At 48.4% G+C, this 25204-nt stretch overlaps 1 protein-coding gene across 1 annotated transcript in view; it reads right to left on the bottom strand.

Annotated features, from left to right (window-relative positions):
• KIF26A (kinesin family member 26A) overlaps window positions 1-25204 on the bottom strand; it is a 215559-nt gene that overhangs the window by 40893 nt on the left and 149462 nt on the right. Inside the window, 1 exon segment of the mRNA XM_048486723.1 lies at window positions 1755-1938. Within this exon segment, the coding sequence (XP_048342680.1) occupies window positions 1755-1938 (184 nt within the window).

Below are 25204 nucleotides of genomic sequence, written 5' to 3'. Positions count from 1 at the left end.
ATCTAAAGATGAACCTTATAGATGGCCAACACCCCACTTAAAAATAGGAGTCTAGCCTTCTTGTCTACAGTGTCTTCTGCCCACTCCACTCCCAGCTTTCCCAGTCTTTAAGCCACTGACCTCCAAGACAATGAGCCATTGTGGTGTAGGGGACAGACTAGGATCTGCAAGACCTGGATTCAAATCCCTTCTCTGTCATGAAAGTTTTCTGGCCGAGCATGGGCCAGTCATACACTCTCTGCCCAACCTATCTCACACAGTTGTGATGATACAAAAAACTGCCCTGACTTCTTGGAGGAAAGGACAATGAAAACATACTAGATCCGTGGTGGCGAACCTTTGGCACTCCAGATATTATGGACTACAATTCCCATCAGCCCCTGCCAGCACGGCCAATTGGCCATGCTGGCAGGGGATGATGGGAATTGTAGTCCATAACATCTGGAGAGCCAAAGGTTCGCCACCACTGTACTAGATGAAGAACATCTCCTCCCAATCTTAGACATGGTTATATTAGCCCATGGCCCTGAAATCTATCTCAACAAGATGACAAACTTCTCTTTTCCAACTCAATTTTTCCCCCAAAGCTCTGCAATTTCCAGGTGGAGCTTAGCCCAAGAGATGGCAACTTCACACTGAAGTGAATATTCCATAATCAAAATCGATGTTTCTTCCCATATGCATGCATTATGAAATGCTATGGGATCGATGCTATGCTACCATCAGCCACAGATACCATGTGAGAATTACCGTATATACTCGTGTATAAGTCGACCCGAATATAAGTTGAGGCACCTTATTTTACCACAAAAAAATGGGAAAACTTGTTGACTCGAGTATAAGTCAAGGGTGGGAAATGCAGCAGCTACTGGTGAATTTCAAAAATAAAAATAGATACGGTCGGGCGCTATTTGGGGGTCTCTGCCACTGACCCCCCCCATCTCACCAATCCCAAGGTCTCTGCCACCAACCTCTCCATCCTGTAGCTTGTCCAGCTCACCCAAATTAACTGGTTGTCACTCACCAAGAGCCCAAGGGGCCAGCCGCCACCAAGAAGAAGGCAGAGAAAGTGGCTGAAAGGGGGAAGGCAGAGAAGGCGGCAGAGGAGAGCGAAGCAGAGAAGGAGGCTGAGAAAGTGGCTGAAAGGAGGGAGGCAGAGAAGAAGGCAGAGGAGAGCGAAGCAGAGGCAGAGAAAGTGGCTGAAAGGTGGGAGGCAGAGAAGAAGGCAGGAGAGAGTAAATCAAAGACAGAGAAAGTGGCTGAAAGGGGGAGGCAGAGAAGAAGGCAGAGGAGAGTGAAGCAGAGAAGGCTGAGAAAGCGGCTGAAAGGACGGAGGCAGAGAAGAAGGCAGAGGAGAGCAAAGCAGAGAAGGAGGCAGAGAAAGTGGCTGAAAGGAGGGAGGCAGAGAAGAAGGCAGAGGAGAGCGAAGCAGAGGAGGCTGAGAAAGCGGCTGAAGGGAGGGAGGCAGAGAAGAAGGCAGAGGAGAGCGAAGCAGAGGCAGAGAAAGTGGCTGAAAGGGGGGAGGCAGAGAAGAAGGCAGGAGAGAGCGAATCAGAGGCAGAGAAAGCGGCTGAAAGGGGGGAGGCAGAGAAGAAGGTAGGAGAGAGCAAAGACAGGAGAGGGGGAAGAATTAAGTGGGACCCTCACGCATAAGTCGAGGGGGGCTTTTTCAGCACAAAAAAATACGCGAGTATAATGGGGATGGGGGTCACGAAAACAAAAACATTCCCAGAGGAACAAAGTGGCTCAAATACCTTTCCCATCCCCGGGTTATCCTTGACTTTCGACACAGCTCTCAAAAGGCATGGCGGTGCTGGAGGGGGACACATCTGCAGGATGCCACTAAAATTGGTGGCATAGATGGAGAAGTCATGGGGGTGCAGCAGAGGCGGGTGGTGCTTCTTCCTCTTCGAAGACAGGTTAAGTTTCTGGGCAGCTCTGCAAAAAGCAACAGCGGAGGGGAAAAAAAGAGACCGTATTATGAAGCATCAGGACAATTTACACCAGCGAGCCAGATGTTCGGTACCATCACTGCCTGTTTAACAAATCAAGTCGTTCAGTTTGCTAATCAGATTTCGTAAGAACTCACTGCCAGGGGACTAATAGAAGGAAATGGAAGCCAAAATATGGCTGGCAAGATATTCACTGTAATTTTTCTCCTCAGCAGAGTTTCAGTTGTGTCTTAACTTTCTGTTCAAGGAGGGAGGTAAAATGTTTTGGCAACAGCTCAGGAGAAAAACCGAAGGCTGCCAAAATCTGACGGCATAAAATGCGGAAACCATCTCCTCGTCCTTTGTAGGCCTAGATCGGCTTTGCTGCTGCGGCAGCCATTTAAGTGAAAGTGTAACATATTCAAGAGAGATAGAGAAATTATTTTGGCCTGTACCACTGGGTAGCTAGTGAGCTTTACAAGAAGAGACTGCATTTGAAAAGCAAAAAGGTAGCATGAAAGTCTATTGAGACAGACCGTTTGGCCTGCAACTCTAGATGCAGGCTACTGAGTATCCATTACAGGCCACAAGATTTTAGCTGTTTAAGCATGAGCACGATTGGAAAATTAGCCCTTTTTCACAGATAAAGAGAATTCCACCAAAGAGACATTTTTTTTGATGCATCAAACAACAAAGCAACTATGGAAACATTATATTTTAATGCCGAAAGCATGTACATGCACACACAAAGACAATACCACTTTGTCAACAGAAACAAGTTCAAGGTTTCTGATAACCCTAATGGAGGTTATGGTTTATTTATTTTATTTATTTATTTATTGGTTCCACTTTTATACCGCCCTCCCCCGGAGGGCTCAGGGCGGTTCAGTGGTTGCTGACTCAACTAGGGGGAGAATGAAAAAGCCAGCAGATGGGGCCAGCTGTCAACTATAGCATGTTGTCACTTCCTGGAAAAACCTGGAAGTATCATCAGTTCTTTCTAAGAATCAACAAAAACTCAATTGTTTTTACCACAGAGTTTCTAGCAAACCACTCTGGGTTTTTCCCAGGAAGTGACATCATACCATCAGCCCCAGAAGACAATACTGATCTTAATAAACCAGCGGACTGACACAGAATAAGGCAGCTTTGTGGAAAGTAATGGCATCGCTTCTCAATCTCACCCAGCTAGATCTTAAGGACATTCTATTAGAATCACACACATACACAAACTGGCCTTATACTGACTTAGATCACTGACCTTAGCTCAATATTGTGTACTTTGATGGCAACAGCTCTCCAGAATCTCAGGAAAGAATGGTCTTTCTTACACTTGCTACAGTGTGGTGGTGTGGTTAAGAGCAGGTGGATTCTAATCTGGAGAACCGGGTTTGATTCCCCACTCCTCCACCTGAGTGGCAGAGGCTTATCTGGTGAACCACATGTGTTTCCGCACTCCTACATTCCTGCTGGGTGACCTTGGGCTAGTCACAGTTCTCTCAGAACTTTCTCCGCCCCCCCCCCCACCTCACAAGGTGTCTATTGTGGGGAGAGGAGGGGAAGGGAGCTTGTAAGCCACCCTGACTCTCCTTACAGGAGCGAAAGGTGGGATATGAATCCAAACTCTTCTCTTCTTCTACATGACAGCCTTCAAGCGCAGATGGCAAGAACAGTATTTGAACTCACTGTACATTTCAGGGCCATGGCTCAGTGGTAGAGCACGGGCTTGGAAAGCGGAAGGTCCCAAGTTCAATCCCTGGGACCCCAGTTGAAAGGATCAGGAAGGAGATGATGTGGAAGGCCTTTGCCTAAGACGCTGGACAGCTGCTGCCAGTCTTGAGTAGACTATGATTGACCTTAATGGACCAATGGTCTGATTCAGTTAACACAGCTTCATGTACTTGTGTGGAATCATCTGGACATGGCCCACCCACCCTAATGAAGAAGGGGGAGGGGTGGCATGCAAGGGAAGGGGAGGGGAGGGGAGGGAGGGGAGGGGTGGCATGCAAGGGAGGGGAGGGAGGGGGAGGGGACCCAGCATCTGGACATGGCCCACCCACCCTAACAGGGGGAGGGGGAGGGGGAGGGGTGGCATGCAAGGGAAGGGGAGGGAGGGAGGGGAGGGAGTGTGGGGTGGCATGCAAGGGAGGGGAGGGAGGGGGAGGGGACCCAGCATCTGGACATGGCCCACCCACCCTAACGGAGGGAGGGGGAGGGGTGGCATGCAAGGGAAGGGGAGTGAGGGAAGGAGGGGAGGGAATGAGGGGTGGCATGCAAGGGAGGGGAAGGGAAAGGAGGGGGTCGGCATCTGGACCTGCCCCACCCATCCTAGCGGGGGAATATGGAGGGGAGTGAGGAGTGGCATGCAAGGGAGGGGAGGGGAGTGGGAGGGAAGGGAAGCTGTGTGCTCTACTGATGGGCCATAGCCCTTTCAACAGCATCTTCAGGAGATTAAGGCAGCACTCAGCACACAAAAAATGCCTTGCTGAAATGTGGCATCAAATCAAGGACCAAAGCAAACAGAGCCCTTTTGACAAGACCATTTAATTTCCATAATGTTTACAGAAACCTGACTGACTGACAGCTGGCATGAGAGCAGGGCCGTTCGGGTATTCTATAGCTGAATGTTTGGTCCTCATTCCTGGGACTGCACTCTACAGCCAACAAGATGGTCTTGAAAATGTTCCCTGATTTATGGATGACATTTCCCATATCTTTTGATGAATAGGGAATATTGTGCATATTTTGTTTCCATTATGGACTCTAACACGGAAATAACACAGGGAGAAATAGCTCTAGAGAATCTTTTCAAAGCCCTATGAAGGGATACATGAAATCCTGATAGATTAATGATTGCTTCAATACAGTCTGCAGATGGAGCCCCCCTGGGAGAAATATATAAAAGAGGAAAGGATGCCAAGATTGAATTTACACATCCAGTGTTTATTCAGACACCCAGACCGAGTGTTAATAGCCAAATGCATTTACAATACACAAGGGATCGAGGAAAGATGTAGGTCAAGTGTACCATAAAGGTACGAGATCGGCCATAAAACAGAACCCGTGGTTTAGAAGGCAGGCTAGAAATATTTTAGATAAAATACGTTTTAAAAAGCAAGGAAACAAGAAACAACACATGGATTACTTAAACTCACCAAAATCAATGGGGTTTTAGTCAGCCTGACTTCAGATTGGACTGTGACCTAAGTTTTAAAATGAAAGTTGACAGGTAGCTCTAAAAACTACTGACAAATAGGGCAGTTGCAGCCAATTTAAAAACAAAACAAAAAAACCCCACAATTTTTGGTCATATGGTACATTGTAGATTTTGACCTGCCGTCCCAACGACTATTTCCAAATCCTCACACTCGCAATATTCCGGTGACACCGTAACCCTGTAGGATCAAATCATCATAATTGTCGGGACCCAAATGAATAGGAAATGACTACGCTGCCTTAAAATGACAAAACCCATGTGGCCGAGGCTAGGAAATTAACGAAATAAAAAAATGTATGCTTGACTGGGGGAGCTGGCGTTTTCTCTTCCTTTCAGAGAAGAGAAGATGCCCGGGGCAATCTCTTGCAATTTTGACTTGTCCAGAGACGGTTTTGCAGAAGATCACATTTAGTGAAATGCGGAAAAGATGCTTCAGGGAACCCGCTATTCACTTCTAGTTCCAACAAACTATTTGGTCTCCGTAAGCTTTCTTCTTGAAGTGAACCCATGGGAGCACATGTGTGGAACATTTATTTTGGAATCAGATGCTCATTTAATAGTTGTGGGTGAAAAGGAAAATATGAGCAAGAGAAGAAAAATGTGAGCCAGATCCAGAAGAAATCTTCAGGCCCAAATGCACATGGCGCTGAGAAATCATGAACGGCTTCTCAGATGTGTATTAAGCAGAAATGAAGGACTACTGTGGACTGTAACTAGAAAGGGAGACAGGAAACCTGTGCCATTTCCTCACACAGAAAGTCCGTCCCACCCCCAATTCCTTAAAAGGCCCAGAGGAAAAAAGAGACAACCACAAAGTGGGTATAAGGATTTTTTTTAAAGCATTTGTTTGTGTGCGGAAGGGGTTTTTTGATTAGCGCAAAAAAAAGAATTAATCCTCCTTTCTCACCTTTCCTTCCACAAAGGCTTTCGCAGCTAAATTACACAAAGCCAAACATGCTGATATGGGATTATTTCACAGGAAATCACAACTGTACTGAAATGTTCACCAACTTCCTTGTTTCTATCTACAACCATCACTTAACTTCGGTCTTTTCCTTTGTTTCTCCAGTTTTGTTCTCCAGTGTCTTATCTAAAGACTGGATGCCTTGACCCATTCTTAATATACATTTTCATATTGTAACATGCACTAGTGCAGTGTTGGTAAACCTTTTTGAGACCAAGTGCCCAAATTGCAACCCAAACCCCACTTGTTTATTGCAAAGTGACAACCCAGCAATTTAACCTGAATGGTGAGGTTTTAGTTTAGAAAAAACGGTTGGCTCTTTTCCTCTGCCCCACCCGCTCGAGCAGGGGCCAGCCTGCTGTAGGATCCAGCAAGTCACATGCGCACCGCTCTGTGCCTCTCTAGCATCTCTACCCCCTCTGCGCCCACCCTCCCGGGCAGCAGCACAGGCACCAGGTTCGCCAGCCAAGTCCTCCCTGCTCACCACGGTGTGCACACGTCGTGCTCAGTGGCGCAGGCCAGCCTAGATGGGTATGTGTGTGGGGGGGGGGGGATTTTCCACCCCCACATGACGAACTCTATGTATGCGTGCCCACAGAGAGGGCTCCAAGTGCCACCTTTGGCACCCGTGCCATAGGTTCGCCATCACTGCACTAGTGTCTTCCATAGCATTTTTGGGAAAGCGTAAAGCAGTTGTCCATGAAACTCTTCGCATACACATCAACTGCTGCCTCAGAAAGACCCCGGTCAATTTTGAAGAGGGCGTGTACCCCTTGGCATCAATTATTTTTAGCAGCAGATTCAAGAAACCAAAGGAGGAACTATGCTAGAGACTTGGCTCAATGCAACGCAAGGATCAAAATGCAAGGATTACCCGTTGGATCTGGGACGACCACAAGAGAGCCTCAACCCCGGAACTATTTATACATCAAACGGAAGACAGCTGAGCCTTCCGCTTTCTTCTTGAGCTCCTGAGCCAATATACCAGGAGGCAAAACCACAGCCGGAACCACCCCCAACTCTGCCTGCCCAGCAAACAAAACAGCTGCTTTTCTCGGTGGCATCCCTTCAAGGAATTTAGCGTAACCCACGTTGGCAGAGCACTTGAGAAAGCGAGCGAGCCCTGAGAAATTCGACCGTTTGGCGTTCCAGTTTGAACTTCGATTAAAACGTTCGTGGAATCGTAGAGTTGGAAGGGGCCAAACACAGGCCGTCTAGTCCAATCCTTGCTCAATGCAGGATCAGCCCCGAACACCCCAGACAAGTGTTCATACAACCAGTGCTTAAAGACTGCAGTTTTGAGGTGATTTAATGAGGGGCTCAATGTGTGTGAAAGCAAACAGATCAGGTGCAGAACATTCAAGTGCTAATTGTTTTTGTGTCAAAGTTTGATTCCCTATTAAACACAGGAAGCTGCCTTCAGTGGCGTACTGCTAATGGGAACGTGGGGCATCCCATGTCCCTGGGCGTACACCATTTGATCATGTGGAGGGGGGCGCCTGACAGGTGGCTCCCTCTATGTTGCTCAGGTGGGCGCCATGGCTGCAGGCCAGCTCCTGCTCTCCCCGGCCTCCCTGCTGACAGAGAGGCCGGCTACGGCTGCGGCACCTGCCTGAGCCGCCTGATGCTGAGCTGCGGCCACTGGCCAGCTCCTGCCCGAGAGCCGGCCTCCCTGTCAGCAGGGAGGCCGGGGAGGCAGGAGCCGGCCTCAGGCGCTCGCCTGCAGGCGCTTGTGACTGCAGGCCAGCTCTCAGGGCTGAAGCCAGCCTGCAGCCACAGCACAATGACAAGCACTTTAGGAGGGACTCTTTAGTTTGGAGAGGAGGCGGCTGAGGGGGGATATGATTGAAGTCTATAAAATTATGCATGGGGTAGAAAATGTTGACAGAGAGACATTTTTCTCTCTTTCTCACAATACTAAAACCAGGGGGAATACATTGAAAATGCTGGGGGGAAGAATTAGGACTAATAAAAGGAAACACTTCTTCACGCAACGTGTGATTGGTGTTTGGAATATGCTGCCACAGGTGGTGGTGATGGCCACTAACCTGGATAGCTTTAAAAAGGGCTTGGACAGATTTATGGAAGAGAAGTCGATCTATGGCTACCAATCTTGATCCTCCTTCATCTCAGATTGCAAATGCCTTAACAGTCCAGGTGCTCGGGAGCAACAGCCGCAGAAGGCCATTGCTTTCACCTCCTGCAGGTGAGCTCCCAAAGGCATCTGGTGGGCCACTGCGAGTAGCAGAAAGCTGGACTAGATGGACTCTGGTCTGATCCAGCTGGCTTGTTCTTATGTTCTTATGAGGGGGACTTCACCAGCTGAAGGAGCAACCTGGCCGGGCTGCGGGGTGGCCCCGCCCTGCCAGGCTACTGTTTTAGTAGCTGAAGGAGCAGCCTGACTGGGCCACCAGGGGTCCCTCGTCCCAGCCCCACCAGGCCCGACCCTGGAACCGCCGCTGTCGGGACCGCCACAGCCAGTCAAGGTGAGTGGGGCACGGGAGGGGGGGAAGCGGGTGACATGGAGCCAGTTGGGGTCGCCCAGAACAGATGTTACCCCGGGCACCATTTTCCCCCATACAGCCCTGGCTACCTTATAGCGCCATGGTGGCAAACCTTTGGCACTCCAGATGGTATGGACTACAATTCCCATCAGCCCCTGCCAGCATGGCCAATTGGCTATGCTGGTGGGGGCTGATGGGAATTGTAGTCCATAACATCTGGAGCGCCAAAGGTTCGCCACCACTGTTACAGCGTATCAGACCTTTGGGTCCATCGAAGTCAGTGTGGTCTATTCAGACTGGCACGAGCTCACTAAGATCTCAGGAACAGGCCTTTCCATTCCCTACGACCTACTCCTTTTACCTGAAGATGTCGGGGATTGAACCTGGGGCCTTCGGCATGTAAAACCGATGTTCTACCATTCAGCCACAGCCCCTCCCACATCTCCATATAAAGGAGACTTCCTTTATTAAAATGTATTTTTTCCTGTTAACATTCTCATTATAAAAGGGAAGCTCCATTTTGATTAGCAAAACCACACTGGGGTTGAAGTTAACCTCCAGCAGGATGATGGTTCTTATAATTCCAGATGGACTGACTGTATTTCCTTTATCAGCCCCTGCCAGCATGGCCAACAGGTCATGCTGGCAGGGGCTGATGGGAATTGTAGTCCGAAACATCTGGAGTGCCAAAGGTTCGCCACCACGGACCTAAGGTGACCAGATTTTTACTACTGAAAAGCGGGGCGGCCGTGCGTGCGCGCATGCACCCACATGAGCATACTGCCTTTTGCGGCGGCGCTCCCCGGGGAGCGCCGCGCAAAAGGCGCCGCCACAAAAGGCGCCGCCGCAGGAGCACATTGCCTTTTGCAGCGGCGCTCCCCGGTCAGGAAACAGGGAAGCGCCCCAGAAGGCACTGAGGCAGTGTGGGAGGCGCTCCCTCCTGCGCTGCCGCACTGCCTTCTGGGGCGCTTCCCTGTTTCCTGTTTCACGGAAGCGCCCCAGAAGGCAGTGCGGCCACACGCACGCAGCCGCAGGAGCACATTGCCTAATCGGGACAATGTCAAAGCCCGGCGGGACGCGGGACACATTGCGCAAAAGCGTGAGTGTCCCGCGAAAATCAGGACGGCTGGTCACCTTAAGTTAACCCCTCACCAGTCTTCCCGTCCAGACCCGGATCTGCATTGTATTTCCACAAGTGAAATGTAGCTCTTATGGAAAGACCGAGATTGGCCATCTTTTCCATGTCTGGTTCGGATCGTGTCGAGAGCAGCCCGCAAAAATCTGGATCGAAAAGCTAACAAACGCGTGCAGCTTCCGCAATGTTTATTCCGATGTGGATGCATGGCTACTTTGACCAGCCTGCTTAACATTACTCCGGAAGGAGATGCAATCATAACAATATCGCATCCATTCATGAAAATGGCGATTGTGTTTACACCTGAGAGAAAATAATTCATGAATTTAAAGACAATTATTCAGTCACCGATTTGAAGTAGAATATCTATGACAAGAGACAACAGATAAGGTTATACGCCTTTATTGAGGTGAACTGTGTTGATAACATTGAAGGAGGTTGTTTGACTGCATCGGGGTTACTGAAGTTCTCCCATCGGAGATATTTGTAATGAAAGTAAAGATTTGGAAATAGCAATTGCATTTTATGTATGTTTATACACTGGAAAAAATATTTGCAATAGACACAAGCCACTGTGCAGCACACGTGAGTAACGTGATTTTTTGGTCCGTATTTGGTGAATGCTGTTAGAGGCACACTTACTCTATTCCAGTGGTGGCGAACCTATGGCACGGGTGCCAGAGGTGGCACTCAGAGCCCTCTCTGTGGGCACGTGCAAACAGAGTGCCCCTCCCATACACATCTAGGCTGGCCTGGGCCACTGGGCTCGATTATTAGCATTAAACCTAAGACCTAGTTTTGTGGAAGAAGTGTAGGTAACTCTATTAAGCGCTGTTAAACCCCACTGATTTTCATGGGAAGAACTAAAGCGCGATCCTTTACCTGGGAGTAAGCTTGGTTGCTGGCAATGGGGCTTGCTTCTGAGTAAACCCTCCCAGGGTTGTGATTCACCTGTTGGAAGAATTGCCCAGTTGCTTCAAAGCAAAGCAACTGACTACCACTGACTACTCCTGAGTAACTCACGCCTTGGAGACAACTCTTTTTTCTAAACTAAAACCTTAGTATTCAGGTTAAATTGCCGTGTTGGCACTTTGAAATAAATAAATGGGTTTTGGGTTGCAGTTTGGGCACTCGGTCTCAAAAAGGTTCACCATCACTGCTCTATTCGTTGAAGTTGACCCCCCACTGGTCTTCCTGTTCAGACCCGGATCCGCATTGTATTTCCACAAGTGAAATTTAGCTCTTATGGAAAGACCGAGATTCGCCATCTTTTCCACGTCTGGTCTGGATCGTGTCGAGAGCAGCCCGCAAAAATCTGGATCGCAGAAGGCGTTCTTACGAAGCCTGAGAATCTCTGTCCTAAGGTGTTGATGCAGCAGGCTCCTCTTTCCCTTTTCCTGCTCCCAGTACACGTCTCGCCATGTTTATCCAGTCTGCTACAAAGAGCTCCGGCAAAACACACACGTGCACAAAAACCCTCAAGCCGGAGATTCCATCTGCTTGCGCTCCTTTCCCCTTCCAATTAAAGCTTCAGAAATGCCGCGGTATATTATTTTCCCCTCTGACTGCGAGATCTACTGTCTGCATTTTGCTTAACTCTTTTCATCTTTAATAGAAGTTGTCTTTTAAGACGCTCCAGAGACTTCTTTGCTCATAGCGAGGTGTCACAGCAGAAAATAAAAACTAATATACAGCACATGGAGGAGCACTCAAATATCAAGTGACGAGGGACGGGCCTCTAACCTGCTCTTTCGGCGGCACAATTTACAGATTGCTGGGGCGGCGGTGGCTCTGTGCAGAACCACTAAGGCACGGCAGAGACCCGGGAAGGCCAATTAACTAATGCCCTGCGCCTGGAGAACAAATGAGAGAGCAAATCCTGCCAATGTGAAGAAATCCCACCACGAAATGTGTCTCAGACCCTAGGCTGGGGGCTGGAGTTGCCAACTTCTGCTGTGACACTGGCTTCCGGTAGAGTTCTGGATCATCTTCAAGGTACTGGTGTTGATCTTCAAGGCCTTACGCGGCCTGGGACCCTCGTATCTTCGAGACCGCATCACCCCATATATCCCTGCACGGCCTCTCCGTTCAGTGGAGGCCAATTTATTAGTGGTCCCTGGCCCCTCAATGATGCGGCTGGCCTCCACGCGGGCCAGGGCCTTTACGGCTCTGGCCCGGGCCTGGTGGAACACCCTTCCTCCAGCTGTCCAGGCCTTGCAGGACCTTAACGAGTTCCGCAGGGCCTGTAAAACGGAGTTGTTCCGCCGGGCCTTTGGAGGGACCAGCCGCTGAAATGGTGCCCCCCAGCTGGCCTTTTCACCTGGGCCTATCATCCAATGTGACTCGCCGCTTCCCCCCCCCTCCTCTCCTGGGGGAGAATTTTAAAAGTGGGGTTGGTCAGACGCCTCTATTATCACTATTATTATTGTTATCGCTGTTTTAAGGTTTTAGTAATTTATTTATATCTATATTTTGTGTTGTTCACCGCCCAGAGCCCTCTGGGGATGGGGCAGTATAAAAGTTTAAACAATAAATAAATAAATAAATAAACTTCCAGGTAGGATCCGGAGATTCCCCACAATTACAACTGATGTCCACAGAGGTGGGGGGGGGATGACGCCTGGGGCAGCACCTGCCAAAGGAGCAGCCTGGCGGGGCCGGGCCGAGGGGGGGTGGGGGGCGACTCTCCGCCCTCCACGTGACCTGCTGGAGTTCGTCCGGGGACATGTGACCCCTCATGTCCCCGGGAGCGCTCTGCCTCTAGATCTCCAGACTATGGCTCCTTCCGCACATGCAGAATAATGCACTTTCAAACTGCTTTCAGTGCTCTTTGAAGCTGTGCGGAATGGCAAAATCCACTTGCAAACAGTTGTGAAAGTGGTTTGAAAATGCATTATTTTGCATGTGCGGAAGGGGCCTATAGCTGCTTTGGAGAGTGGACTCATGTGGCATTACACCCTGATGAGATCCCGCCTCTCCCTGGGCGCCACCCCCCAAATCTCCAGGAATCTTCGAAACCAGACTTGGCAACCCTGCCGGCTGCTCCGAAAGAAGGTCCAGAGATAACCGTAATTGGGGAAATAATGAGAACGGTTGTGAGCTCTCTAGCTACACGTGGACAGGTTTGTCAGGTTTGTCTTCCGATTCTCAATGAGCACTAGGACAAGTTTGGAGTCCGCTCTTCTTCCAAGAAGAAAATGCAAGTCCTCTTTACCTCTATTTTATCCACACAACAACCCCTCAAAGACGTTAAGCTAGAAGGCAGCAACTGGACCGTGATCACCCAGGAAACTAACTGGGTGATCGTGGTCCAGTTGCTGCCTTCCAGCTTAAATGTCTTTGAGGGGTTGTTGTGTGGATAAAATAGAGGACTGAAATATTCCAGGCGTCTTCCCTGGGTCCGCATGATCCGAATGTGTGTTGCAAGTGCTGTGCTGAGAACTTAATTCCCAGGCGTGCATGAGCTCAAACTGGATCAGGGTATTAACCTTCCCACCCCACACTGTGGGGAGGACAACTTTTGCTCTGTTGGGGAAACCTAAATGTACACCATCGGTACATGTGAAGCAAACAACCCCCAATCATTTCAACTCAGGAAAATTTAGAGGGAGGAACTCTAATCCCCAAGGTCCCTTTCAGCTCTATGACTCTACAACCCAAGGGTTTCCAACTTGGTGTCCACAGGTATCATAGCACCTGCTAACCTTCCCTGATGCCCACCATGTGTTCTTAGAAAGCGGATAGGACCAGATGGGGTGTTTGTCCAGAAAGGCTTCCGATTGGCTGTGCAGAAACTGCCAGCACAACAGAAGGATCTTGACTGTGAAGGTTAACCATGGCATCCATTCTGTGGCCAGCTCTGTCTCCTAGGCCCCTTCCGCACGTGCACAATAATGAACTTTCAATCCATTTTCGCAATGTATTGTCGAAGGCTTTCACGGCCGGAATCACTGGGGTGCCGTGTGGTTTCCGGGCTGTCTGGCCGTGTTCTAGCAGCATTCTCTCCTGACGTTTCGCCTGCATCTGTGGCTGGCACCTTCAGAGGATCATTTTCACAATTGTTTGCAAGTGGATTTAGCTATTCCACCCAGTAAAATCCAGCTGCAAAGTGCATTGAAGGTGCATTGAAAGTGCATTATTCTGCATGTACGGAAGGGGCCCCACTATAGCTATTTTGTGGCTGCGGCCACCACTCTGTGTCAAAAAGGTTGGGGACTCCCGCTACAACCCCTTCCTGACTCTCTTTCCCTGACCCAAGGAAACAGCCAGGAAACATTTCTACAAAATGATTTACTTTCTCCCACATCTGCACAGCAAATCTGGGCCGGGATTTTTTTAAAAGTGAGGTGACACTCGCCCCGTGCCTGGTGAACATTTATTCCCACACAGAACAAACTATCAGAGAAACGTCCCATGTAGTTTAATCTCTGAGTAAGCACAACTGTCAGCACCCAATCTAAAAGCGTACATCAGATCCTGGCCTGTGTTCAGAACGTATAATGGGGTATTGAAAAGCCAGTTGCCACAACAGCCGACAATGTTTACACATCCCATTGAATGAACAAGAGGCGCACAATCAGGCAGAGACATCTCAAGGCAAGCATTTTTCATACATATACATATACTTTTTTAAAAAAGCAGAACTTGTTGCTCAGTTGACTATAAACAGACCAATAAGAAAAAAGGGCTTCGGGAACTATGATTCTCAGAGAGGAGCATGGCACGCATGAAAACGTGGGATCCAAAAATTTTAATAACAGGTTCCGATGGTGGTGGGATTCAAACAGTGGCGCCGCCGCACACACGCACCTCCAGTCCCTATTGGGCAGGGAGGTTGCTTTGGTAACCCCTTCTCGGCACTCAGAAAAAATTAGCAACCACTTCTAGAGAAGTGGTAAGAACTGGCTGGATCCCACCTCTGGGCGTTCCCATGAAACTGACGGTCAGTTGATATCCAGGACACAAAGAAAGAACGCCTACATGAAGTGCATAATTATCAGTGGAAACACCCGCTTCAGGAGGTCTGTAAGTCTTGGACCAACGATCAAGAAGCAGACTCTAGATATCAGATCAGAAGTCTTTATTGGATTGGCAACAAGCACTCAGCTTCAGAAAGCCAGTTAAGACATAAGAACATAAGAAAGAGCCTGCTGGATCAGACCAGAGTCCATCTAGTCCAGCACTCTGCTACTCGCAGATGCCTTTGGGAGCTCACATGCAGGGTGTGAAAGCAATGGCCTTCTGCTGCTGCTCCCGAGCACCTGGTCTGCTAAGGCATTTGCAATCTCAGATCAAGGAGGATCAAGATTGGTAGCCAAAGATGACTTCTCCTCCATAAATCTGTCCAAGCCCCTTTTAAAGCTAGCCAGGTTAGTGGCCATCACCACCTCCTATGGCAGCAGTTCTGGCGATCCTGGTTTTTACAGTAATATTTATCTCCCTCTGACTCCTCTGAACTTCCCCCTCCCTTCTTCCCATAGAATGTGAGAACAACGAGGTGTGAAAGACTTTGTTTTCGAAGACAAGTATCTCAAGGCCAAAGCGACAGTCTCCTGTCAGGCTTTGCCCACGGCGGCCTCCATTCCTCCCTTCCGGAGTCCCAAGAATGGGCAGCCTAGTTATCTACATTATTAAGTGCATAGAAACAGAACAAAAGGCCCATCAACATATGACAGATGTGGATACATAGGCTAGCATTCGCACCCTTGCCCCAACAGAACTGCACTCAGGATGAGACCCAGATGTCATTTTAAGTAGCTACGCCCCTGGTGGAGACACTTTGGGGAAACCTTAGAAAGCCTGCAGGGTAACGTACATTGTAGGGGCATGATTTAAAAAACAGCGTGTAAAAGTTTAACGTTTAACTGTTTAATGGTGCAAACAGTTAATCGTTACCTGTGTAAAACATTAACGATTCAAAGTTACACGTTTGACTGTTTAACGTTTGCGTCCCCTTCTGCTGGCCGATCGCAAAAGCGGAAACAAAACCAAGGAAAGGCTGTGCGTGCATCGCAGTGCTGATTGGTTGCCCGAATTCCGCATCACACTCCAGGGCAGGAAACGAGTCAGGGTTTCAACCCTCATCCCTTCCCTCGGATCAGCTCTGAACCGTGTTAATGGGGTCTATGCCACTTGCAACCAGGTCCTGCTGGAATGCGGATTAACGGGGAGAACGAGCGCCAGAAATGGAATCTGCCACGCAAGCAATGGGGAGGTCGTCCCTCAAACCTGGTTAGTTTGTGTTCTGAAACCTGGCTAAGACGGTAGTGGGGATTCGACCGAAGAAAGGTAGGCTCCAAAGGGCGAAAGGGTTTGCTTCAGATCACTCCGCACTTCTTCTCCTAGTAAGAAACAGTGGTGAAAGTAGCAGCAGTTGGTGTTACTAACCCTTCTTGAAATGAAGTCACTCTGCAAACAGCGCACTTGACATTTTGGCCTCGCGACGCCGCACTCAAGGGCGCAGAAGAACGCCACTTCCAAAGAAAGTTATTGGCAGGGCAGTTCAACTGCTTTTCACACAAAGTTGCTGCCTCGTAGCAGGCTGCCGAAAGGTATGTTGGCCGTGACAGAGAGCCGAAATGTCGTTTTGATTGGCGCCTCGTCTTTGGAGAATGCTTCTTCTCTCGTTGTGTTTCAAAGGCAAAGGACTCCCCCTCCCTGTCCCTGCGTTGTAAGGAGGAACATGCAAAATATTTTGTTTGTGCAATACATCTATCTGGCTCTCAGCCAGACCCTGAGAACTTCAAAAACCCCAGCAAAGGTTTGGCAGTTCTTGGGCCTGGCACGCAGCCAGATGGGCATATTACCCACTTCAGTGAGACATTCTGTGCGCTTTTTTGACAGACGTATCCATTATTCCCGCATAGTTAAACTGTTAACAGGGAAAGTAGCCTTCACTCCTTCCAGATGCCAGGAAGAAAACCAGAATCTTTAGAGAAAGACATCTGCAGAGTAACAACTCTGTTACGATGAGATGGCCAAAGTATTACTTTCATCTTAATTTTTTCGGAAAATAACAGCATCAAAAATAGTACGGGTTGGAAGTGGAGAAATACCTGTCTTCTGATGACCAGGTGGAGATCCTCTAGTGAGCACTCCTGTTTTATCCGAATTTTCGGCCGTCATTTCTCAGCTGATTTACGGCAACCCCATGGGGTTTCCAAGACAAGAGACATTAGGATGTGGTTTGCCATTGCCTGCCTTCATGTCAGCATGGTGTAGTGGTTACGAGCAGGTGGATTCTAATCTGGAGAACCGGGTTTGATTCCCCACTCCTCCACCTGAGTGGCAGAGGCTTATCTGCACTCCTACATTCCTGCTGGGTGACCTTGGGCTAACCACAGTTATCTCAGAATTCTCTCAGCCCCACCTACCCCACAAGGTGTCTGTTGTGGGGAGAGGAAGGGAAAGGAGTTTGTAAGTCACCTGGAGTCTCCTTACAAGAGAAAGGTGGGATATAAATCCAAAATCATCATCATCATCTTCTTCTTCTTCATGACCCTGGTATTCCTTGGAGACCTCTCATTCAAATCATAGCCAGAGTCGGCCCTGTTTAGTTTCTGAGATGTGACAAGATCAGGTTAGCCTGGGCCATTTATTTCAAAATGCTCCCTCAAGCAATACGAACGTTCGTAAGAAAGTTAATGCAGTCAATGGGAGAATCTGCTCTGTGCATCAGAAGAAGAAGAAGGAGGAGGAGGAGGAGGAGGAGGAGGAGGAGTTTGGATTTATATCCCCCCTTTCTCTCCTGCAGGAGACTCAAAGGGGCTGACATTCTCCTTCCCTCCCTCACAACAAACACCCTGTGAGGTGGGTGGGGCTGAGAGAGCTCCGAGAAGCTGTGACTAGCCCAAGGTCACCCAGCTGGCGTGTGTGGGAGTGCACAGGCTAATCTGAATTCCCCAGATAAGCCTCCACAGCTCAGGCGGCAGAGAGGGGAATCAAACCCGGTTCCTCCAGATTAGATACACGAGCTCTTAACCTCCTACGCTGCTCAGAGGAAAAGCTCAGAGCTCACTGACAGGGTTTGGGGTTCTGGAAAGGTTTCGTGCAAAAGCATAAAGAAAAGCGCAAAACTCACTTGTGCTATGATCTGTTTTCTTAATCCAGACAATGCCACCTAGAGCTATACGGTCCACCATCAAAAATAATTTGCATGCCCTTCACCTAGGGCTTCATTACTCAAAATGCAGAGTTGTCAATGCACCCAGGAATCCATTACAATATTACTCCTTTTGGACTGAAGTATTTTTACAGAATATCCCCGGATGTGCTATCCATCACAGTGTAAACAAGAGCGCTGGCTGAATCCCCACAACCATCTAACTTCAGGATAAGCACTTAAGAAAACTGTATTCGCTTAGAGAATGTGTGAGGTACTCTCAAGTCTTTGAGAGGTTCCCGCCGCAGCATGCAAAGAAATAAAACCTTCCCAATCCACTGTTAACTAATGTGAGTTCCAAAAAGAGACCACAGCGCACATTTAGGAACCAAAACAAAGCTCAGGTCAGCCTTTCGAAGCCTTGGGGAATGAAAAGTTGACTCTGAAAATCAGGCAACACTGAAAAAGACCTCACCTCCTTTCTTTGGGCTGCCAAGTTAATCTCTGAAGGAAAGGAACTCTACAGAGATCTTCTTGTAAAAATGTCTACGTTTAGGCAAATTCACAGAGGGACTACGGCATCCTTCTAGCACTTCTAGTCCCAAGGGCGTTTTTTCCACGGTCAATATATCCTGTGTTAAGGAAGTGAACCGTCCCGGTTCGGCCATGTCTTCCACATGGCTTCTGGGTCTCACTCGGGCCCGCCCTGAGAGATTTGCCTCATCCCGCGGCTTTCAAAAAGCAATAAAATTGGCGGTTCGTTTGAAAAAGCCCGCGCCAATCCGCTCCCATGCAAATACCGCAAGAGACGGGCCAGGTTTTTTTTGCCCCCGGCTTTGCCGCCTGCTCTCCCCGCCTCTTAGCTGCAGCCAATCAGAATGTCGGAAAAATGGAATCTAAATACACTACGTAAACATACGCAAACTGCATAAACGACGTCAATGACGTCAATGTAAACGTTCATGTGGAAAATGAAAATAAACCGGGGGCTCGTGCATAATTCACTGGTGTTCTTCCACCCGGCCTAAAAGCACTGATGGGCAGCCATGTGAAGGGAGAAACCTGGATAAAAACACCCCGGGATATATGATCCCAGGTCTATCCCGGGATATTTTGTCCGTGGGACAAGGGCTTTAAAGCCCCTTTTCATTAAAAACATCTGCCGTTCTAACTGTGGTCTTCCAACACAACCACACTCCTGAAGAGTGACCAGTCCCATGTCAACCAATCAACCTGGCACCGGAGCGGGGATTGGAAACCTGGTCTCCCCACTTCCAGTCAGGCACTCTTCCCACTGCGCCCCACATACCCTTATTAGATCTGAGTTTTGGTTGCTGCTTAGTATCCATCAAAAATTGTGTAAATCATAAAGACCTCTGCCTCCACTTACAGACTTCTGAGATGGAGCAACCAGAACTTTACACACTATTATTAAATGAATGTCTAAGCACAACCTTCCCCAAACCCATAATAATCCGACAAAACTTCTGAACAGAAACCCCCCTCAGCTCCCCCGTGTGATCAGAGCAGGTCTCTCCAGCTCCCACCATGGTCTGATGGCGCTTCTAACCAAGTTCTCCTCCACTCTTCCTCTAAGGTTGAGGCCTTTGAATAGGTCTGACAGTCCTTGTAAGTGCATCTGCTCCCCACACACACAAAACACACCCGTCTCGGTCACTCTACAAACCCATGAGATTAGCAGGAACACTGTCTGCAGTGAATGGAATTTAGGCTGGATGGAAATGGGAGGGTGGAAAGAGATTCTATGTGCTCACTGAAGTGCCAGCGTGGTGTAGTGGTTAAGAGCAGGTGGATTCTAATCTAAAGAACCGGGTTTGATTCCCCACTCCTCCCCCTGAGTGGCAGAGGCTTATCTGGTGAACCAGATGTGTTTCCTCACTCCTACATTCCTGCTGGGTGACCTTGGGCTAGTCACAGTTCTTCGGAACTCTCTCAGCCCCACCTTCCTCCCAAGGTGTCTGTTGTGGGGAAAGGAGGGGAAGGAGTTTCTAAGCCACCTTGAGTCTCCTTACAGGAGAGAAAGGTGGAGCATAAATCCAAACTCCTCCTCTTCTTCTGAAACCCATGAGATTAGCAGGAACACTGTCTGCAGTGAATGGAACTGAGGCTGGATGGAAACGGGAGGGTGGAAAGAGATTCTATGAGCTTATGCACACCTATTTGGAACTGACCATAACACCTGAAGTTCTGTGCATATGACACGCTGAATATATAAAGTAACAACAAAGTGGGGAATGCAAAGTGGAATCCCGTAAGGCGCATGTTGGGACAAGAACTGCAGACAGTACGGGAGTCACGCTCCTTCATAACCCTCTTGTTGTTATGAACTGTAAGGTGGGATACACATGTAGTACATTGTTACAGCATCATCCGTAATACTTGGATTAACATCTCTGAAGCAAACAGTGCCCATGGGCAGGCAAGCCAAGTTGGAGCAGCTAAAAAGTCCGCCTGGCCCGCAGGTTCCACAAGGGTACATTATATGAACAACCTTCCCCCTTTCCCAAAATGCTTTTTATCATTCAAATGTACAAAAGTTGAAATTATTCAAGATGAGGGGGTAGGCGGATTTTTATCCCTCCGGCTGTCAAGCCTCGTCAGCCCCGGAGAGGCATTACAATAGTTAAATATATAATGGTACCGAAGAGCCGGGATGTCACCAATAAAAAGGAGACGAAACAGGTGCACGCTGTCAAATTACCACCCGCTTGGAAAGTCACGATTATCGCTTTAACTATGGAATGCCACAATCCCCAGTGAAGCAAAGCCAGCGAACACAACAGCTGCTGCCGGAAGGGGGGGCAGCGAGGGGAGAGGGATGGGGGGGTGGGAAGAGATGGAGATAAAGGGACACAAATGAAGGAATGAGGCTGAAGGAGAGGAAAGGGTTAATGGAGAAATCTGATTGAACCAATGGGTCATTTTGAGATCAGGCCTACGAAATGAAGCTAAAATGGGTGTCGGAGGAAAAAAATGTATTGATCCACACATGCTGAACAGAGGCAGGGGATACATGGGGGGTGGTCATCGTATGCAACAGGAGTCGCAGATGAAACAGAAATCTCTGGGTGAGAAGAGCGGGTAAAAATGAGATATGAGTAGTGTAACCACTCTATCTTCCCTATGTGGTATTAAGCCTGGCGTATTTCAGCTGCATGGATTTTTGTCTAAGCGCACTAAGGATTAGAGCACAAAAATTACAAAACAGAATTCTCTCAGTCTGTTTTACGTTTTGGACTTCAAGGTATTTAATGTGCTTTCATACTTTTGGGATTCTTTTTGGGGGGATGAGATGTCAAAATCTTGTCTTTGTCCCCTGTTTCCCCCAAAATGAGATCTACCCCCAAAAATAAGCCCTAGCGTGATTTTTCGGGATTTTTGGAGGATGCTTGAAATATAAGCCCTGCTCCAACAACAAGCCCTAGTTACAGATTCCCCGGTGCAGCTGATCTGGTCACATGGGGGGCACAAAATCATGGAAAAAATAAAACATCTCCTGAAAATAAGATCTAACGCATCTTTTGGAGCAAATATTAATATAAGACCCTGTCTTATTTTCGGGGAAACACGTTACTTCAAAATCCAAAACATACCCAAAGATAAAAATTCATCTAATTATAAAGTACTTATTTCATAGAGACTTCTAGTTTCTTCTGCACCGACTATTAATCTTAAACCCTAAACTTTCAGCACTGAGCCATTAAGTATTGAAATGAAATTAGATCTTTATCATTAGAAATAAAATCTCACTTTTCTCTATTGGAGCTTATTTTAACAGTCCTTCACCTTCAAAACTACTAGTCATCAATTTATTTTTCTCTGATTTGTCTAGATACTCTATCTAGATACTCTATCCAATTGTCCATGAACTTCATTAAGGCTTTTTTCATTAAGTAGCAAAGTTAACTTGGCCATCTTAGTCAACTAGAATACTTTCACCCTCAATTCTTTAATTGTAGGTATAATCAGAGTTTTCCATTTCTACACATATAGTATTCTTGCTGCTGTTGTTATATATAAAAATAAAGTTCCGTGTCTTCTTTCCAGAGATAAGTCTCAACAGATAATCAGAAGCAGAGCTACCAGGGGACCGGGGGGGGGGGGGCATTGCACTGGGCACGCACCTGGGGGTGGACAATCCACCACCATCACGCCCGCGGCACACCCACACACACTTATCTTAGTGAAGCAGTGCAGGCTGGAGAAGCGGCCTGTTCCCTTCAGGCTGACAACGGCCTGGTGGGAACTACACTTCCCAGGAAACTTTGCGAGCCCCAGGGTCTCATGGGAAGTGTAGTTCCCACCAGGCCATTTTCAGCCTGAAGGGAACAGGCCGCTTTTCCAGGCTGAACTAAGGTGAAAGTGGAGTGAAAAACACAGAGTGCGCACTGGGCGCACTCTGGCCCAGCTACACCTCTGCAGATAAGCCTCAGGTTTCATTTGAACATCAATCTTTAAAATCTTTTGAATTCTTGTATGTAATGACCTCCAAAATTCTCCAGCTTCATACTTCTGGGATTCTAACAGTTATCAGTGCGAATGATTTTGATCTTATTTTGTGAATTGTGCTGAGCCAGTCTTTGAAGCTGCAGCATATCAAATTTTTAAAATAAACATATTCTAGGTTTCTACTGTAAGTAACAAAGGCTGATAGCTACCAATACTCGGCAGAAATCCAGGGCTGCCTGATACATAGTCTTATTCCTAAGTAAGAAATTTTGACACGGGGACTTTCCCAATTCAGTTGCATATGCACACATTTGCCTCAAATGACCCTCCACATGGGGCTTCCATGTCTGGAAAATACTGGATATTTAGGGATGGAGTCTGGAGATGGTAGAGTTAGGAGAAGAGGGGGACCTCAGTAGGGTAGAGAGTGCCATAGAGTACATTATACTAAGCCACAGGTGTCAAACTTGCAGCCCTCCAGATGTTATGGACTACAGTTCCCATCATCCCCTGCCAGCAGCTGGCAGGGGATGAGGGGAACTGTAGTCCATAACATCTGGAGGGCCACGAGCTTGACACCTATGTGCTAAGCGAAGCAATTCATCTCTGTTATCTGAAAACCAGCTGCAATTCCATATCTCCAGGCCCCACCTAGAGGTTGGCAACCCAACTGTAAGGAATTCCATAGACGCAGAAATAAAAGGCTTTGGTAGTAAAAGTCCATTTATTAAGACATCTTAGAAAGCTCAAGTACACGCAGTGGCAGGAATGACACTTCCCGCCAGAAGCACAGGTTATAATACCAGGCACCCCATCCCCCCTTCCTGCTTCCCATGGGAACAGAGGCTTCATCTCAGCAAGAAAGATAAAGTCTTAGCCGATGCATCTGGCCCATCGCCTGGCTGTGGAATGCACTCAAAGGTTACTTCACCATCAACACCATTGAATCCTTTTACACTCTGCCTCCCCTAAAAGAAAACCCCTTCCCCAGGTTTGTGCGGAAAGGCGCTGTGGAAAGCAACTTAATAAGGGTGGGGGCTTCAATGTTTACGGAATAAACCCATTGATTATACCCAGAGGAATATCCCACCCAAGAAACTAAATACGTGCCCAATGCATTCGCGCGATTAAAGCGAGAGTCCAGGATAAGCGTCAATTTGCCGTAGTGCTTGTGGCCATCAATAATAGTCGAGGGGGGCCTCTCATGTCGAAGTGGGTGCCAGGCATCGGAAGCCGAGGGAGCCTCCTTGAGCAAGCAAACTGGAATGGAGCACATTGCAGGATGGATGTTACTAGAGAGTTAGGCAAATCTAAGCGGGCAGTGACATCATTAATCACTTTAGTAATCTGAAAAGGTCCCACAAATCTCTTGCCAAGTTTGGAAAATTTATGCTCTCTGAGATTTTTTTTGCCAGATAAATACACCCAGGAGCCCACACGAGAGGGGAAATCTGGCGGTGTTTATCCGCTTGCAGTTTTGGGAGTCCTTTGCTTGCTGTGGCATGCGGTCTGGACCGACTTCCATCCCTCGGCTAGGGATGAAATCCATTGTTAAGAAATTCTGGGGGGGTCCAAAAGCTGCTGCGGTGTAGTTGGTAGCAGCGGGAAGGGAGGCGACCAGACACAATTTCAAAGGGGTTTCTCTTTGTGCTACTATGAACCGATTGTTGTATGCGATCCGCCAAGCGGAATAAGCTCGCACCAATTGTCTTGGTGGTAGTTGGTAACAACGTAAATACTCGCTCTAGGGTTCTGTTAAGTTCTCTCCGTCTGCGCCACAATCACTTTGAGCGTGGTAGAAGCTGCGACGACGGGCGGCTCCCAACAACCCCAAAAACGCCTAGAACTTTGAGATGAATTGGGGGCAGCGGGTCGGAGACCACCTTAACGAGGCGGAATGGAGACGGTAGAAGCATGTTGAATAAACAGCCGTGCCAACTTAGGAGGCGGAGGGATGGAAGCACATGGAATAAAATGGGCTTGCTTTAGAGAATAAGTCTACCACCACCCATAAAACCGTGTTGCCATGACTTTCGGGCAAATCTGTAATGAAAATCCATGGAGATGACTTCCCAAAGGCTGGAAGCTACCGGGAGAGGTTTCTAACAGTCCATGGGGCTTTCCGGATGGTTTGGCTTCTGCACAAACCGAGCAGCCTTTAATGTAAGCCTCAATGTCTTTGGCATTGCGCCACCAGAACTGCCGGGCGGGCTAAGTGCAGAGTTTTCAAAAGCCAAAATGTCCAGCCGACCGGGCATCGTGGGCAAGTTTCAAGAACTTGCTTTATGGGAGGGGAGGACGAGCCTCAACATTCCCTCCGCCAAACTCCATTCTCCAAACGCAATTGGGAGTCCCCTTCAGTCGCTGGAGGCTCATGCAGCCCGCCTCCTCCCCCCGTAGGAAAGGAGAGAGACGCAGAGACTGGGAGCGGGGGTGGAGGGAGGCGGGCGTTTGAGATCGGGTGACAGCCAACCCCAACTGGGAGGGAAAGAACAGTCGTGGAATGTCTCTGAGGCAGCTCCACCCTCCCGGGTAGGCTGTAGAGCCGGCCAGCCAGTTGTTGGTTTTCCCAGGGAAAAAAATGGACTGTAAAGAAGCGAGAAACGAAAAGAAATCGGCCCATGAAGTTGTTTTGCTTGGACATCTTGAGGGGGGGGTGGAAAGAGCTGCCAGGTTTTTATGATCCGACCAAACTTGAAAGGGTGCTTAGCCCCCTCCAGCCAGTGGCTTCAAGTGGAGAGTGCTGCTTTGATGGCGCAGTCTCCTTGTCTCCCACAGTCCAGTTGAGTTCGGCACCAGAGAATTTTTTTAGAACAAATAAGCACACGGAACCAGTCTACCATCTTTATTTTTTTCTGCAACAGGGCTGCCCGAGGTGCTTT

This window comes from Sphaerodactylus townsendi, linkage group LG02 (assembly GCF_021028975.2).
Source record: "Sphaerodactylus townsendi isolate TG3544 linkage group LG02, MPM_Stown_v2.3, whole genome shotgun sequence".
In the NCBI taxonomy this organism is placed as follows: domain Eukaryota; kingdom Metazoa; phylum Chordata; class Lepidosauria; order Squamata; family Sphaerodactylidae; genus Sphaerodactylus; species Sphaerodactylus townsendi.
The sequence above is the reverse complement of the archived record's forward strand: the minus strand, read 5'-3'. Positions and strand labels throughout refer to the sequence as shown.